Source organism: Neovison vison, chromosome 12 (assembly GCF_020171115.1).
Source record: "Neovison vison isolate M4711 chromosome 12, ASM_NN_V1, whole genome shotgun sequence".
In the NCBI taxonomy this organism is placed as follows: domain Eukaryota; kingdom Metazoa; phylum Chordata; class Mammalia; order Carnivora; family Mustelidae; genus Neogale; species Neogale vison.
Window position 1 is genome coordinate 101,209,738 of NC_058102.1, and position 15,187 is coordinate 101,224,924.

Consider the following 15,187-nt stretch of genomic DNA (forward strand, 5'->3'; position numbering starts at 1 on the left):
CTGTTGAATGAGTGAATGAGTGAATGAATGAATGTGTCATTTTGTTAAGTAAGAAGATGGTTCTCAAAATCACTGCTTATTAGAATCACTGAGGAGAGGTTTTACTGTCACCATGAGTGGGCAAATGTCTGCTCGTTAAGATCCACTGAATTAGAACCAGGGAAGAGAAGTTTCCCACTCATATATTTATATTACATTTCCCAGCCAATTCTGATCCCGAGGTTTGGGGACCTACTTCTAGAGGGGTCAGTGATTCCCTCTCCCAAAGGATGAGTCCAGACGAAGTCAGGCTGAAAGGAAGATCCTGTCTGGTTCTGAGGATCTAGAGCCCCAGGGATAAAAGAGAGCTCACTGACTGCTGGAGCCAGCAGATAGCAAGATTCAACAAGTGCAGCAACAGGAGGGGGCGCCTCAGTCAGCTCCAGGATGTCGCAGGCGAAGGAGATAATCATGGAGTAGCCAGAGGATAAGGGGACGGTGATTCATTCCAGAGCTCTGGGGAGCATGTTTACATACAGAGTCTCACTCAATCCTCACTACATGTTGTTTTTGAATTACAAGTGAGGAAACTGAGGGCCAGAGAGGCTAATTTGCTAGTTTGTCCCAAAGGTGGAACTTGAACTCAGGTCTCACCCTTCCAAGCCAGGGAGCTTTCCAGGGCACGGCCGCTCTCTAGCTCAAAGAGGAATCTTTATATTTTCTTTTTTTTTTTTTTTTTTTTAAGATTTTATTTATTTATTTGACAGACGGAGATCACAAGCAGGCAGAGAGGCAGGCAGAGAGAGAGGAGGAAGCAGGCTCCCCGCTGAGCAGAGAGCCCGATGCGGGGCTCGATCCCAGGACCCTGAGATCATGACCTGAGCCGAAGGCAGTGGTTTAACCCACTGAGCCACCCAGGCGCCCCGGAATCTTTATATTTTCAAAGAACCTAATAATCTAGGTATTCAGGAGGCACCAATAAATGGCTGCTGTTTGAACAACGGGGCGGGGATATACCCCCACTAAGAAGTGGAGGACAACGAGGAGGTGGTGCGGCACTGGATCTCTTTTCTTTCAGGCAAGAGCCTCTGACTATGGGCTGCAAATGGGGAACTGAAGAGGAAGAAGGAGAAAAAAAAAAAACTACAATTCCCAACAGACCATAAAGGGGCGGCCTCACGCATGCGTAGTTCCTTTCCCTTAATCCGGTGGTTTCTCGGGCCGTTCTCGCGCACGCGCTCTCGGATCAGTCTTCTTCCTACCCTTTGCTTTGCCCCCGCCAGAGTTGGTGGCTGGACCTCCTGCGACCTCCGGTTGCGATGCTGCCCTTCTCTTTGCTCTGGGCGACTCGGGTAAGAACGGGGCTTCGGATACTGGGTGACCAATAGGAAGCGAGCGCTCCTCCTACCCGAGTTCCCATTCACAAACTCTGGGGTTCTCCTGGGTTTTTCATGCACGTGGTTTTGGTCCTCGGGGAACGGACTTGCAACTAGGAAATCCTTGAGAACTCCTCCGACCCCAGTGCCCGCGGAGCATCTGGGGCCCCTCGCCATTCCGGCAACCAGACGCCCCAGGGCCTGCGATCACCCATTTCACGTGGCATTAGGGGAGAGAACCGCACCAGATGCCCCGTGGACCCTTGGTGAATGAGCGGGTTCCTGGACTGGACCGGCGAGCCCAGTCTTTTCCTGCTAGCTTCCAGCCTTCCAGATGATGCAACCCGGCCCTACTACTTACATCAGGAGTCCCTTGACTCTGTGGGCTGGGAGGACATGGAAGAATGGAGGGCACAGAGGGCAGGATGTGGCTTTGGCTTTCCAGTAGGCTCCCCCCATCCACCTTTCCCCCAGAGACTGCTAAAGGTGTCTGCCACCTCTGTTGCTCTGGAAACTACCTCTGCAGCCTATTGCCTAAATCCTTGCCAACTCAGCCTCCAACCACCTGACTGCCATGGAGGTCCTGCAGGAAGACCTTTTTGTGCCTGTGGGTTGGGGAGGTTCTGGAACCTTAGTGGACTGCCTCTGAGTTCCAGAGGCATAGGCTTCTGGGAGACAAACTTTGCCCTCTGGCTTTGCAGAGTGGTTCATGGGTAAAGCTGGAGGGAAATTCTGAGGTGAAGTAAATGGACCAAATCAGAACCACCCCCTGGACATTGAACTCAACCTTGGCTCTGGAACTGGCGTTTGAAGGCGGAGGTGTGGGTGGCAAGAATTGGAAAAGGCTGCTGGACCACTGACTGCTGGATTTCGAGCCAGAAAGCCTGATAAGCATGGCTGAGGGTTGCTGGGAGACTATTTGGATGATTGTGTTTTTTGTTTTTGTTTTTGTTTTTTGACTCTGGTTTTTCCTCTCCTAGCCTCTGCAGAGATGTGGTCAGCTGGTCAGGATGGCCGTCCGGTGCCAGCACAGTGAGGTGGCCCAGACCCACACTGGAGAAGCAGCCAGGGGATGGACAGGCCAGGAGAGTCTGTCAGACAGTGACCCTGAGATGTGGAAGCTGCTGCAGAGGGAGAAGGACAGGCAGTGTCGTGGCCTGGAGCTCATTGCCTCAGAGGTGGGGCTTGGGGAGAGGGACCACGGCATGGGCCACAATGCGTGCAGGAAGTAATAGGTCATCATACTGCTCTTTCTCCAGATTTCCCTTTCAGACTCCAGGCCTTCCTGCTGGGCCTTATCTCCTCCTCTTCTTACTGTCCTCTGAAGAGAAGGCAGGGCCAGTCTGGATTAGGGGTTGGGGACATTAGCTTTCAGAACTGTCCAGGGCCCCTGCAATCTAGTGTGGTCCCTTCCCCTTCCCAAGAGGGAAGAGGAACCTGGAAGTACAGGTTCGACTGGACAGGTGGCCTTGCAGGGGACATCCATCCCAGCAGCCGGGTTTCTCAGGTTGCTTTCTTCAGGTCTGACCAGGAACGCTGAATGAAAAAACAGAGCTTTCTCTAGAACCCAGCTCCCTCCCTGCGGCCTGGGGCTCTGGCAGGGAAGGGCTGCGGGGGGCTCCAGGGAAGGGGACTCAGTACCTTCTGACATTAACTCCCCAATCCCCCCCCACCCCAGAACTTCTGCAGCCGAGCTGCGCTGGAGGCCTTGGGGTCCTGTCTCAACAACAAGTACTCGGAGGGTTATCCTGGCAAGAGGTGAGGGCTGGCGCCAGAGGGCTGAAGGCAGCCTCAGGGATGGTGCTCCCTGTGGGGGACACCTGCCTGTACCCTCCCAGCGTGTGTAGAGGAGCGGCCTTCCCAGCCCTTTGCCGCTGGTTGCAGGGGATACCAGGACCCTTTCTGTGTGCCCTGATACATCCCCATCTTGTGGCAGATACTATGGAGGAGCAGAGGTAGTGGATGAAATCGAGCTGCTGTGTCAGCGCCGAGCCTTGGAGGCCTTTGACCTGGATCCTGTGCAGTGGGGAGTCAATGTCCAGCCGTACTCGGGCTCTCCGGCTAATCTGGCTGCCTACACAGCCCTTCTGCAGCCTCATGACCGAATCATGGGGCTAGACTTGCCCGACGGGGGCCAGTGAGTATGGATGGGATGGGTGTTGGCTTAGGTGAGCCTAGGAAAAGAGTTACTGAACATCTTCCATATGTCCTGCCGTGCAAGTCAGTGGATGAGGACGAGAAGACCCCAGTCACCAGTGCTCAGCACAGAGTGGACCGAGCAGGGAGGGTCGTGCCTGCTTGGAGCAGCGTTCCAGGGACAGGGACCTCTGGAGCTGGGCAGGCAGGGTGTGGTGAAGTCTGGGAGTTACTCGTCTCTGAAGCTCTCTGATCTCTCTCATCTGCTCCTAGTCTCACTCATGGCTACATGTCTGATGTCAAGCGGGTCTCAGCCACATCCATTTTCTTTGAGTCCATGCCCTACAAGCTAAATGTGAGTGCTGGGCCCTGGTGGCCCTCTCCTGGGGATGGGGAGGGGTGGGAGTCCTGGGCAGCCTCCAGGGTCAAGGAGAAGAGTGAGCTGCCCTGCTTCCTTCTCAGGGCTTCAGCTTTTCGTTTGTCCACGCAGCCTAAAACTGGCCTTATCGACTATGACCAGCTGGCACTGACAGCCCGACTTTTCCGTCCACGACTCATCATAGCTGGTACCAGTGCATATGCACGCCTCATCGACTACGCCCGAATGAGAGAGGTTGGCGGAGGGCTGGCATGCTGGCCACATCCCAGGGAGGCAGTGGGGAGCTTCTGGAAGGGGGGCCACCTGGGGAGACCTGTGTGGGCCCTCCCCAGGCTGAGGCCCGTCTCTGTACCTGCCTAGGTGTGTGATGAGGTCAAGGCGCACCTACTGGCAGACATGGCCCACATCAGTGGCCTGGTGGCGGCCAAGGTGATCCCCTCACCTTTCGAGCATGCAGATGTTGTCACCACCACCACTCACAAGACCCTGCGAGGCGCCAGGTCAGGCTTCCTTGAAGTCGGGCCTCGTCCTTCCCTGTCTTCACGCCCTTTTCCCAGGGCATGGCTGGGCTGCATCCCAAAGAGGTTCATTCCCACCTGAAGCCCCAGAGACTCCTCAGTGTGTGATGACTCTCCTTGTCTTGTCCATGGTGGTGGTTCCCTGCTGGGGGATTTGGGAGTGGGCCCGAAGGGCTGCTCTCCTTAACCACTGGGCTCGGCTGCACACCAGCTCAGCTGAGGTGGACTCTCAGAGCACAGGGGGCCCAGGCCAGCCAGCTTCCTCTGCTTTCCCCACCCCTTGTCCTTTCTTCTCAGCTTTGATTCTGATCACCCACTTCCCACATAGGTCAGGACTCATCTTCTACCGGAAGGGGACGCGGGCTGTGGATCCCAAGACTGGCCGGGAGATCCCTTACACATTTGAGGACCGAATCAACTTTGCTGTGTTCCCATCCCTGCAGGGAGGACCCCACAACCATGCCATTGCTGCAGTGGCTGTGGCCCTAAAGCAGGTTGGGGAGCTGACTCTTGGGGGGAGGGCATTGGGCCTGGGGCCTTAGACCCTGCTCCATGCTGAGGGAATCAGAGCTGAGAGCAGGGAAGTGCCCAGGTGGGGTCAAGAATGGAGTCACAACTGTGCTGAAGGGGGCAGGGCAGAGGGGTGGTGCTCGGGGTTCCAGGTGCTCCTGTCTTGTCCTGCAGGCCTGCACCCCCATGTTCCGGGAGTATGCCCTGCAGGTCCTGAAGAATGCTCGGGCCATGGCTGATGCCCTGCTAGAGCGAGGCTACTCGCTCGTGTCTGGTGAGCCAGCGGGTGGGTGAGAGCCTCTGCAGCTTCAGACAGAGGCCTAGAACTCACCTCCCCCTGCCGGCCGTCTCTCCCCTCAGGTGGCACCGACAACCACCTGGTGCTCGTGGATCTGCGGCCCAAGGGCCTGGATGGAGCTCGGGCTGAGCGGGTGCTGGAACTGGTCTCCATCACAGCCAACAAGAACACCTGTCCGGGAGACCGAAGTGCCATCACACCCGGGGGCCTGCGGCTCGGTGAGACCTGGGCTTTGAGGGAGGAAGGATGGCTACCAGGTGGGCTTGGACTGTGCTGACCCTCTTCTGTGTCTCTCCCAGGGGCCCCAGCCTTGACCTCTCGACAGTTCCGCGAGGATGACTTTCGGAGAGTTGTGGACTTCATAGATGAAGGTGTCAGCATTGGCTTGGAGGTGAAGAGCAAGACTGGTGAGTGGGCACGACCCTGGCCGAGCCAGCCTTTCGCTATCCGTCCGTCCTGCTGGCTGATCACACAGGCTTCTCTGGGGTTCTGACCGCTTTTTTCCTTATCCCCCCTCTAGCCAAACTTCAGGATTTCAAATCCTTCCTGCTCAAGGACCCAGAAACAAGTCATCGGCTGGCCGACCTCAGGCAACGAGTGGAGCAGTTTGCCAGGGCCTTCCCCATGCCTGGTTTTGATGAGCGCTGAGGCCCCTTAGGAAATGAGGCCCACAGACTGAAGTTTATTGTTCTGCCTACTGGGACCAATGGAGAGGAGCGTGACTATCTTTCCATTTTTTGCTGGAGGAGGGAAGGGTTCTTAGGGAAAGACCCAGCTACATTCTGAACTTTGTAGCTGAGAAGATTTCTTTTTGCTAAACTTAGAAGGAGGAGGCCTGGGGCTTTCTGCCCTGAGCTCTCCCATTATCTCAGTGTTACAGACTCCTTGCTTTTACTTGAAGAGAGGCCAGTTGCCCTTGTGAGCCAGAGGAAAGGGTGGGAAGGCACCCATCTTTCTGTTTTTAATCTAATAAAATGCTAACCTGCCTTGAACTGTCCTTTTACTGTGGGAGGGGTCCCTTGGGCCGGTGGTGACTTGTCTCCCTCCACGTGTTCCTCCCTTCCCTCCCACCACAAGGACCGTCCCCCCCACCCCCCACCGCAGCCTCCTTCTGTCTCTGATCAGAGCCGACACCAGACGTGATTAGCAGGCGCAGCAAATTCAATTTGTTAAATGAAATTGTATTTTGCCCACGGCTGCTTCTGTTTGATCCCAGGGGACTGAGGGGAGCAAGGGAGGGGCAGGATGGCAGGGGGAGGCCCAGGTGCAAGGCTGCAGGGAGGGGATGCCTGTTGGCTGGGGAATCAGTGGGCTTAGGCTCGGGGAGGAGCTCTCGCTGAGCTTCCCCTGGCGAAGGTGCCTCATCCAGGGCGGGCTGGGCGGCAGGGGACGGCAGGGGACGAGCCCAGTCGAGCCAGAGCAGCACCTCCCCTGCACGGGAACCAGAGCCTGGGCTAACGTGGGGCCCGCCACGTCACTTGGCACCAAGAGGCCCTCGCTTGCTCTTGGCTCACGTTGGCCACGCTCAACACGTAGCCTGAGCCACACCCTGCAAGGCCCCAGTAGGGGGGCAGAGGGGCTGGTTGGAGCCTTTTGGGTCAACACACTGCCCGCCCTCCTAACTCCTCCCCCCGCGTGGGACTCCAACGGAGGGTCAGAGGCGCTTCCGCTGAGGGAGCACGGGAAGGGGGTGGGGAGCCGTCTCCCCTCCTGTGGGAACTAAGCCTGTGTAAGCAGCAGCTGGACAGGGTGGCTAGAGTGGCGCCCTGGGGGCAGGGGGCAGAGAATGGAAGAAATGAGTCGTCCGGCTGATGGTGGTTTACTTCTCATAGGCACCCCAGCCAGCTTAGAAGTCTGGCCGGTCCTTCTTCAGCTTCTTATAGTCAGTGGAAACTGCAAGAAACTATAGGAGGGAAAGGGGCACTGAGTGCCCCAGACATCCCTTCGTGGCCTGGGGGTGGGGAGGGTGGTCCTGGGACCAAGATGAACAGATGGAGGAGGTACCTTGTATTGGTCATTGGGGCTCAGGCGGTTCCAGGGCTCTGGGTTGTTCTTTCTGTCCCAGCTACAGAGAAGGAGGGGGAAGGTGAGGGTTTCCTCTCTGAAAGCTAGGACCCAGGAGCCTAAAGTGACAAAAGAGTCTCTGCACCACCCCCAACACACCCGTCCTATCCTGGGGCGGGGGCTACTTCCCAGAGACTGACAGGGGTGAAACAGGAAGGCTCGGGCCAGGTGAGAGACTGACAACCCAGCCCAGGGCCTCCCACCTGTTCCTTGCCACTCTAGGTTCACCCTCCCAGAGCAGAGCGTTGGGAATGAGATCCTGAGGGGCTGGGGTTTCCTGATGCGCCTGCAATTCTACCCCTGAGGTGCTCATGGCTCTGGCTGGAGAGCCCCCATGGCCCACCCCGACCGACCTCGGTGGGGCTGGGACTCTCTGTACCCCTCTAGCCCCAAAGGCTCCCCTAGCAGTTCACCCGGCCACACCCCCAGCACTCAGGCGGGGAGGTGGAGGTACCCAAAGGCTGCCCACCGGCTGAGCATGTCGCCATAGCAACCGGGCCGGGAGCAGTGCGGGTTCCGCAGCCCGAAGCGGGTCGGTCGGCCGGACGGATGGGAGGGCAGGCCGGGGCCGCCTGGGGCAGGAGCAGGCTCCAGCCTGGAGTTGCCGCGCGGCGCACACGCAAATGCGCCGCCCTGGGGATCCCTGATGAGACCACCCACTGGCACGGTTCCTGAGAGGCCCTAGCGTTCCTGCCCTACCCTTGCTTCACCCAGGCCCTCTGCTTGCGTCCCAGACCCGGCCTTTACCAGACGTCGGGGCTGCGCAGGGCGAGTCTCAGGAGGTACAGCGCGGCGCTGCCCATTCCCAGGCCAATGAAGCCGATCATCGGGATGAGCTGCGGGGAAAACGGAGGGCACTTTAGGGGTCAGCCTCCTCCCCGCAGTCCCTTTACTGTCTTCTCTGCCAGCACCCGCCCCTGCCCCCACCCTAGCCCGGGTCTGGCACTCCCTCCTGTCTGGGAGAGAGGACCTGGAATCTCCCACACCACATCTCAAGGCTTCGTCTCCCTCGTCCCACAGCGAGTGGGTCCCAGGTGGATTCAAGAGACGCGGGGCATATTGCAGGGATAGACTGAGGGCACGCTGGAGAAAGACCAGGAGCACTGGGGAACTGGGCAAGGGACAGGGTACTGAGAGATTTAGGGGCAGCCAGGGAAGCGAGAGAGTTAGGAATTAGTACAGTGGCTCTGGGGACCGAACTCACCGCGGGATGTCTCTTGATCTGCCGGTAGAAGCGGGCCCCGGGATTCGTTCCCGCCATAGCGCCTCTCCACCGTCTGATGCTCCCCAGCGGTTCTGCTAACTCGCACTTCCTGGGGTCCCGCCCCCGACTGGGGAGGGGTCAGCCCAGCCCAGCCCAGCCCAGCGGGGCCCGCTTCAGCAGGCTCACCCCACCCCCACTCATCTCTTCCTCCCGCAGTTCCCAGCTCAGAGCCAGAGAAGTGTCTCTAAGCAGAGGGCTTTCTGATCTGGCATTCCTCCCAATGGCCGCACCCTGGTCTGGGGGACACCATCACACCTGGCGCTTTGAACTGGTTTCAGAGAAAGGCAACACAGGCTTTGAGCAAGAGACTGATTGAGGGAGGATCCAGAGGTAGAAGGAGGAACTCACCGTGGGACAGGCAGCCGGACAGAGAGACTTACAAGCCAGGTGCAGGGGTGGTGTTCATGGGTGAGACCTGGAGGGTCCTGGGGACCAGTGATGGCATCGGAAGCACTTCCCGGACAGCTCTAGAGCTCACAGATAAGGCCCCAGTTCTGTCTCCCTACAAAGTGTAGTGGGAGGAGGAGAGGGACAGAGAGAGCCACAGCACTAAAGCAGCCCCAGCTCCTCTAGCCCTGGGTAGTGCTCCAAGTTGTATTGTGGTTGGCTTGGAATAGTGTTTAGAGGTCAGGGGAGCCGGGTGTATTTTAAACCTGGTTCAGGATAGAGTTAAGTCAGTTGTCGAAGTTTGGGGCTTTGATAGACTTGCTTGCTCTGCCTACGTCCAGTCCCCTCCAGATGAAGTTGGAGCCCCCTAAGGAGGCTGTTTCTGACTGTGATGGAGAGGAAGGAAATGGGGTAAGGAAAATAGCCAAGGAAAGACAGAAAAGATGGTGAAGGAGGAAAGAGAACAACACATACAGAGATACACGTTCCGAGCAACTGCCTCCCTTTCTGCAGCCAACTTAGGTGTCTGCTATGCTGCTAGGGTGGGAAAGCTCACTGCCATCGTCTTTGGGGAGTTGGGGGCCTAGGCACCCAGGAGCCTAGTCCTAACCACCTCTCTCCACTGCCATGCTAACTTCACCCTCCCATCCTCCTCCCTCCCACCCCAAGGGCAAATCCCACGGAGCTCCACCACCTCACCAGCCCAGAGCCCAGTGGTGGTGGTGGCATGGACAGGGGTGAATTGTGCACCCACCACTGGGCTTGCGCGGTGGTGGTGGTGGGGGGGCTGAACTGGGAAGGAAGCTACCCTTCTGGGGGCTCCCTCCCTTTCCTGGCGCTGATACCTCCCCCGCCCCCTGCGCTGACAAGCGCGGCTGTAATTAGGCTGCGGGGTCCCAGGCTCTCCGCCTCCCTCCGGTGGATAATGAGATAAAGTGTCAGAGACACGGCGAGAACAAAGAGACAGAGACTCGCTGCGATGTGTGTCGGGGTGGGGGGGGGAGCGGAGAAGGGAGGACTGACAGGATGTCAGAACCTGGAGCGCAGAGCCGGGTCCTCCCTGAACACCCACACCTCCAGGACCCGCCGGGGAGTGGAATGTTCTGTCACTCATGCCCCCCAGCCCTCCAGTCTCCCGGACTAGCAATCAATCCCAGAGCTCTAGCTCCAGGGGCTGCACATCTGGGCAGCACATCTGGTTCTGCATGGCACAGCTGGGGCGCCAGGACGCACACAGGGACGTCTGGCCCCTGTGCCGCGCCCTTTGGCTTCTCGGGCCCTCGCCCGGGCTCTTGTACTATTTCTTATGACTTCTGGTGACCAAGGACTGGCGCGTTCCGAACTTTCCGCCCCGCTCCTTTCCTAGAGCCGCGGTTGTTCCTCCTGCCTCGGGCCTCCGCCCCCACTTTCCAAGCGCCTTATTACGTTATTGCTTCTGTTCTGGCCTCTCCGGGGGGCCTTGACCCTGTACCTATTTCTGGTGCCAGTCTCTGATCCCTTGCCTGAGATCCTACTTCTAAGTCCCCACTCATCTCTGGATCGTGATCTCTGGGGCTGAGCTGGGACGCAGAACTCCGTGAGTTCCGGATCCCATCTCTCCCCACCCTCGCGCACTCTCCCATCTGAAAGACTAAGGCCACCCGTCCAAGCCGCATGAGGGACGGCGAAGTCTTTTGCTGCGGATTAGGGGTGGCCTGGGGCGTGCGGGGTCCCGTGGGGACCAGATTCCAAACGCCAAATCGCACCGCGACACTAATCCTCGCGCTGGCGCCGCTCGTCAAAAGCAGCTGGACTGGGCGGAGCGAGCTGGCTGCTGGGGTTGTGGGCGCCGGCGCCCCCTGGAGGTTAAGATGCTCCCAAGCTGTTAGGGGAGATGCCTCGGGCGCCCCCTGTCGAATCCTGCAGGCTCTGCGCCCCACAGTTTGGGGCAGGTTAAGTCTGTGCCTGGAGCGTCGGTCCAAGACCCGCCTGCCTCTCCTGCCACTCCCACCGCCAAGGCACTGGGTCCCGCAGCTTCCCCTCTTCTGATTTGAGGTGGGGCGGGGGGCAAGAAAGGAGAGGGCACGAGGGATCTCCCACCTCGCCAGCTGTGGAAGGCACCAGAAGTTCAGGCGGGTTCCTCTCTCGGGGCTGGTGGGCTCCAGATGCCCGGGGCTGGGTCTCTGCCCTAAGACTACCCACTGCCCTCTGCCCCTGCCTGCCCCAGTCTCTGGCTGCCCTTTCTGCTTCTTTCTTCTTCCAGCCCTTTCTGTCTACCTCTGTCTCTCTGTGTCTCTGTGTATGTCTGTGTCTCTCTGTTCCTTATCATTCTGGCTGTGTCTGTCTGTCTCTCCCTCTGCAGCTCTACCAGGCTTTGTCCGTCTGTATCTGTTTCTGTGTCTCTCTCTGTTTGTCTCTCCTTCCGTCTACATCTCTCTACCCTCTGTGTCTCTCTTTACAAATGCCTGTCTCTGTCTTTATCTCTTTCTCCCCCCTCCCATCCCCCATTCTATTCCTATTCTCCAGCTTGCTGTCCCTGGGGGGCTGTAGCAGTCCAACGAGACAGCCTGGAGACACCTCAGGGCACTGCCTGGGGTCTACTTCCCGGTCACCTCCATATGCCCGTCACCTCGGTGTGGACTCCGTCTTCCCTCTGCAGCTGTGGGGCAGGGAGGGGGCGCCCGGGAGGGAAGACACGGTGCCCAGCATCTGCTCGGGAGCCCCGGAGCCCCTGACCCCCTCTGCAGCTATTAAGGGCGCGGGGTCCCGAGGCTCTGAGAGATGATCATGATTGCATCAGCCAGACAGCCGTGGAGCCGGGAGCCGCGCGGCGAGCGAACGAGCGAGACAAAGACGCCCGCGCCATCTGTTTATGCAAAGCGCTCCCCGCCGGGGACCCCGGAGTCCCGGTGCCTCGCCCGGCTCGGGGCACCGGGTTCATGAGCCCGCTCCTGCCCGGCGCCCCCGCTGCGCCGCGGCTCCCCCCTTCCCAGCACCCAGAGGGGCTGTGGGGCGAACGGAACGGAGGGGGGCAGGAGGTGTTGATGTGATTGGAGCGGACGCGGCTGTTTCTTCAATAATGGATGGAGATGATGCGGACGGCGGAGCCAAGCCCGCCCGGAGAGGAGAGAGGAATAGAAATAGGGAGAGGAAGGGGCGGGTGCGGGAGACTCACCCGGGCGCTCCCGCGCGGGCGCGCGCGCACACACACACACACACACACACACACACGAGTGCGCGTGTGCGTCACACTGTCATTCGAATACACGCTGTCGCGCGGCTCACACCCAGGCACACGCCCCCGCACTGTCACGGAGATACATACACCTGCAGGCAGAGACGCCAGAGCAACACACACTCACAGGGGTGGCTCTTCCTGATACTCAGATAGGCAGTCCTGCAGGCAGAGACACGCGTAAATGCTCACACTCGGGGCACACCCAAGTGTGAAGATCGCACACATAGACACGCCAAAGCACGTATGCACACCTAGACACTCGGGGGCTAAGCCAGACAAAAATTATAGAGGTTGGGGGGGATGGAGAACGGGGACAAGTCTGACCAATACATACTTAAGGGCACAGACACACACCAGGGTCACACATACCAACTTACACTCACATCTTGTGCTGATATACACATCTCACACACTTGGGGCACAGGCACACACACCAGCAGCACAGCTGAGCGACACCCATAATCTCCAGGGACACAGAGGGACCCCCCACCAACCCCTACACATTCAGAGGTTCACACCCACACAGAAACTGCGGTCTGTGCCCCCCCCCCCGTGGTAGAGTATGGCAGAGGTTGCTGGGGTCCTAGAAGCAGGCCTTATTAGCCTACCCACATAATGAGGTAGTAGTGACAGGAAGTGCCTGGGGCTGTGGACCCTGCTACCCTGCTTGACAGCCTGCTAGCTTCCTTCTAGTCCAGGGTGGGTGGTACAGACCTTGGGCAACCAAGCCAGCTGGTCCCAACCCCAGCACTTGGGGAGGGTTAGGGAGCTACCGAGGGACATTGGTGGTTGTATAGGGACTGCCAGGATTACCCACACAGCTGGGAGGCAGATGTTTAAGGGACGATCGCTCTTCGTTCCCCATCATTCCCCCGTGTTGCCCAATCTCCCCACTTGTAAGAGGGTACTTTCTTTGCTAAGAGCTGAGTGGGCACTGCAGAGGGGTAGGGTGTGGGTTGTGTCCTGGACCAGGGTAACCTGGCCCCTCCTCCAGTCTGTTTTCAATTCAGTCTATTCCTTGGCCCAGACTTATGACCTTTGCTGCCTGTGGCAACGTCATCCATCACCTAGGCGGCCGTTTGTGGGAGTGAGGGGCGTTCGGGGCTCACACAGGGTCGCTGTCGCTCCTGCCTCCTTCATGAGTCCTGCTCTCCGGTGGCAGGCCTGGGCTCAACCAGCGGGCAAGTGTTGGGGAGAGGGCGTTGATCATGGGGCTCAATCACGATACTGGGCCGGTGTCCTCACCCCTGGCACCCCAAGCCCCCGTCCTCCGAGCTCCGCGCAGCCGGCCTCCCCGCTCCTCCCGCCCTCCCTCTCTCGGGCCCTTTGCTTAATTTCCTATTAACTGCTGATAAATCCAATTAAACCGCCGCTCTAATTAGGGACAGCTGCCGGCTCCACGAGGCAGGGGAGGGGGGTGCCCCCCGAGTGTAGAGCGGGGAGAACAGCAGCTCTCTCTGCTTCTCGGCACCCCCACACCAGCATCACCGCCCAATGAGCCAGTAAATTGGTTTTGCTTCTGCATTGTGGGGGGGCCCTCTCGAGGATCTCAGTTTTGAGTCCTTCGGATCTCTTGATGAAGAGATGCGACCGAGTCCTAGCATCCCCGCACTGGGCCTCCGACCCCCCCACCCCCACCACGCCTTTCTTGGTAGGCGGATCCCGAGGAGGGATGGGGGCAAAAGGCTGTATTTGTGTGTGGTGCTGGAGGGGGGCTGCTTGTGATCTGCTCCTATTCCAGCCCAAGCGTGATTACAGGGGGGCTGCCTGAGTTTTCCTCTATGACCCTGCCGCCGGCCCCCGGCGTCCAGCAAACAGTCAAGGGCAAAGGGAACAGGAAACCGAACCGGTTCCGCATAGAGTTTTCCTGTGTGCTTCCCTACCCCCTCCACACCTCAGCCTTCTGGAAGGAAGGGGGGCGCGTCCGTCCCGGGCCCTTCTCTTCTCCAGCCCAGCTGAGCCTCTGCCCTCCCCCCGCCAGCAGCAGATGGTGCCCGGGCTCCCGCTGCCAACCTTGCTAGGCGGTGCCAACCTCAGGCCTGGCAGACAACGGGCAGAAGAGGATCTCCTGACTGCCGGGGCTGACCCTCCCCCATCCGCCATCAAGCTCCAGACCCTCGGCCTGCCCTACTCCAGGGACCACCCCAGGCTGCCTCTCACTGGTCCGCTCCCAGGTCCCCAAACTCCTCGTATCCTTCAGCTCCCTTCCCCACACCTTCCCGCTCCCCGCCACCTGCCACCCTGACCGGGGCCGGTACATTTGCATATTTGCATATGCAAACAATAACATTTGCATACGGCGCGCCGCAGGGGGGGCTCCGCGTGAGCGGGTTTGCTGTCTGCCCGGCGCCCTCTCGTTCGGTACCTGTCGCAAAGGGCTGGGGCGGGGGCCGCGCGGGAGGGGTTAGGCCCCCCGGCCTCGCTCTCTTGGTTCCCAGAGGACTTGAGGAAGTGTTGCCATGGAGACGGCACGCACCCCCCCTCCCAGGCCCAGGGTCTCCGGCACGGTGTCTCAGGTTCTCTCCTTCCGTACCCCCCCCACCCCGCCTTCTTCCGCCCCGTCCCTCGCTCTCCAACGGAGATCTTGCATCGCCCCCTGGCGGCCTAGCTCGGCACTGAGCCAGGTTCTGAAACGCAAGGGGGCTGCCCGCGGCTAAATCGCCGAGAGCTAGGGGAACTACCCTGGTGCCAGGTCCTTCTAGCCGCCGCGGCGCGGGGGGGCGGGCAGTGACTCCAGTCAGTCTCCCCTTTCTTTTTTTTTTTAAGATTTTATTTATTTATTTGACAGAGAGAGATCACAAGTAGGCAGAGAGGCAGGCAGAGAGAGAGAGACAGGAGAAAGCAGGCTCCCTGCTGAGCAGAGAGCCCGATGTGGGACTCGATCCCAGGATCCTGAGATCATGACCTGAGCCGAAGGCAGCGGCTTAACCCACTGAGCCACCCAGGCGCCCCCAGTCTCCCCTTTCTTCAGTGACAACAGAGGCCTCGCCTGGCGGACGCACCTGTCTCCCTGTCTCCCCATCTCCCACCAGCCTCGGCCCAGGTGGATGTCCGGTTAC

At 59.2% G+C, this 15,187-nt stretch overlaps 2 protein-coding genes across 2 annotated transcripts; one reads left to right on the forward strand and one right to left on the reverse strand.

Annotated features, from left to right (window-relative positions):
- The first annotated feature begins 1,200 nt into the window (after positions 1 to 1,200).
- SHMT2 (serine hydroxymethyltransferase 2) lies at positions 1,201 to 6,182 on the forward strand. The gene is made up of 12 exons (XM_044227163.1): positions 1,201 to 1,331; positions 2,336 to 2,533; positions 3,034 to 3,113; positions 3,292 to 3,492; positions 3,765 to 3,846; positions 3,982 to 4,104; positions 4,231 to 4,370; positions 4,717 to 4,882; positions 5,073 to 5,172; positions 5,259 to 5,414; positions 5,496 to 5,603; positions 5,717 to 6,182. The coding sequence occupies exons 1-12, from the start codon at positions 1,299 to 1,301 to the stop codon at positions 5,842 to 5,844; spliced, it is 1,515 nt and encodes a 504-aa protein (XP_044083098.1). The 5' UTR covers positions 1,201 to 1,298; the 3' UTR covers positions 5,845 to 6,182.
- Positions 6,183 to 6,356: 174 nt separating this feature from the next.
- NDUFA4L2 (NDUFA4 mitochondrial complex associated like 2) lies at positions 6,357 to 8,631 on the reverse strand. Its single transcript, XM_044227164.1, has 4 exons — positions 8,465 to 8,631; positions 8,008 to 8,096; positions 7,201 to 7,261; positions 6,357 to 7,099 (listed from the first exon to the last, which is right to left on the reverse strand). Exons 1-4 carry the CDS (start codon positions 8,519 to 8,521, stop codon positions 7,043 to 7,045), a joined length of 264 nt encoding a protein of 87 aa, XP_044083099.1. The 5' UTR covers positions 8,522 to 8,631; the 3' UTR covers positions 6,357 to 7,042.
- Positions 8,632 to 15,187: the final 6,556 nt, after the last annotated feature.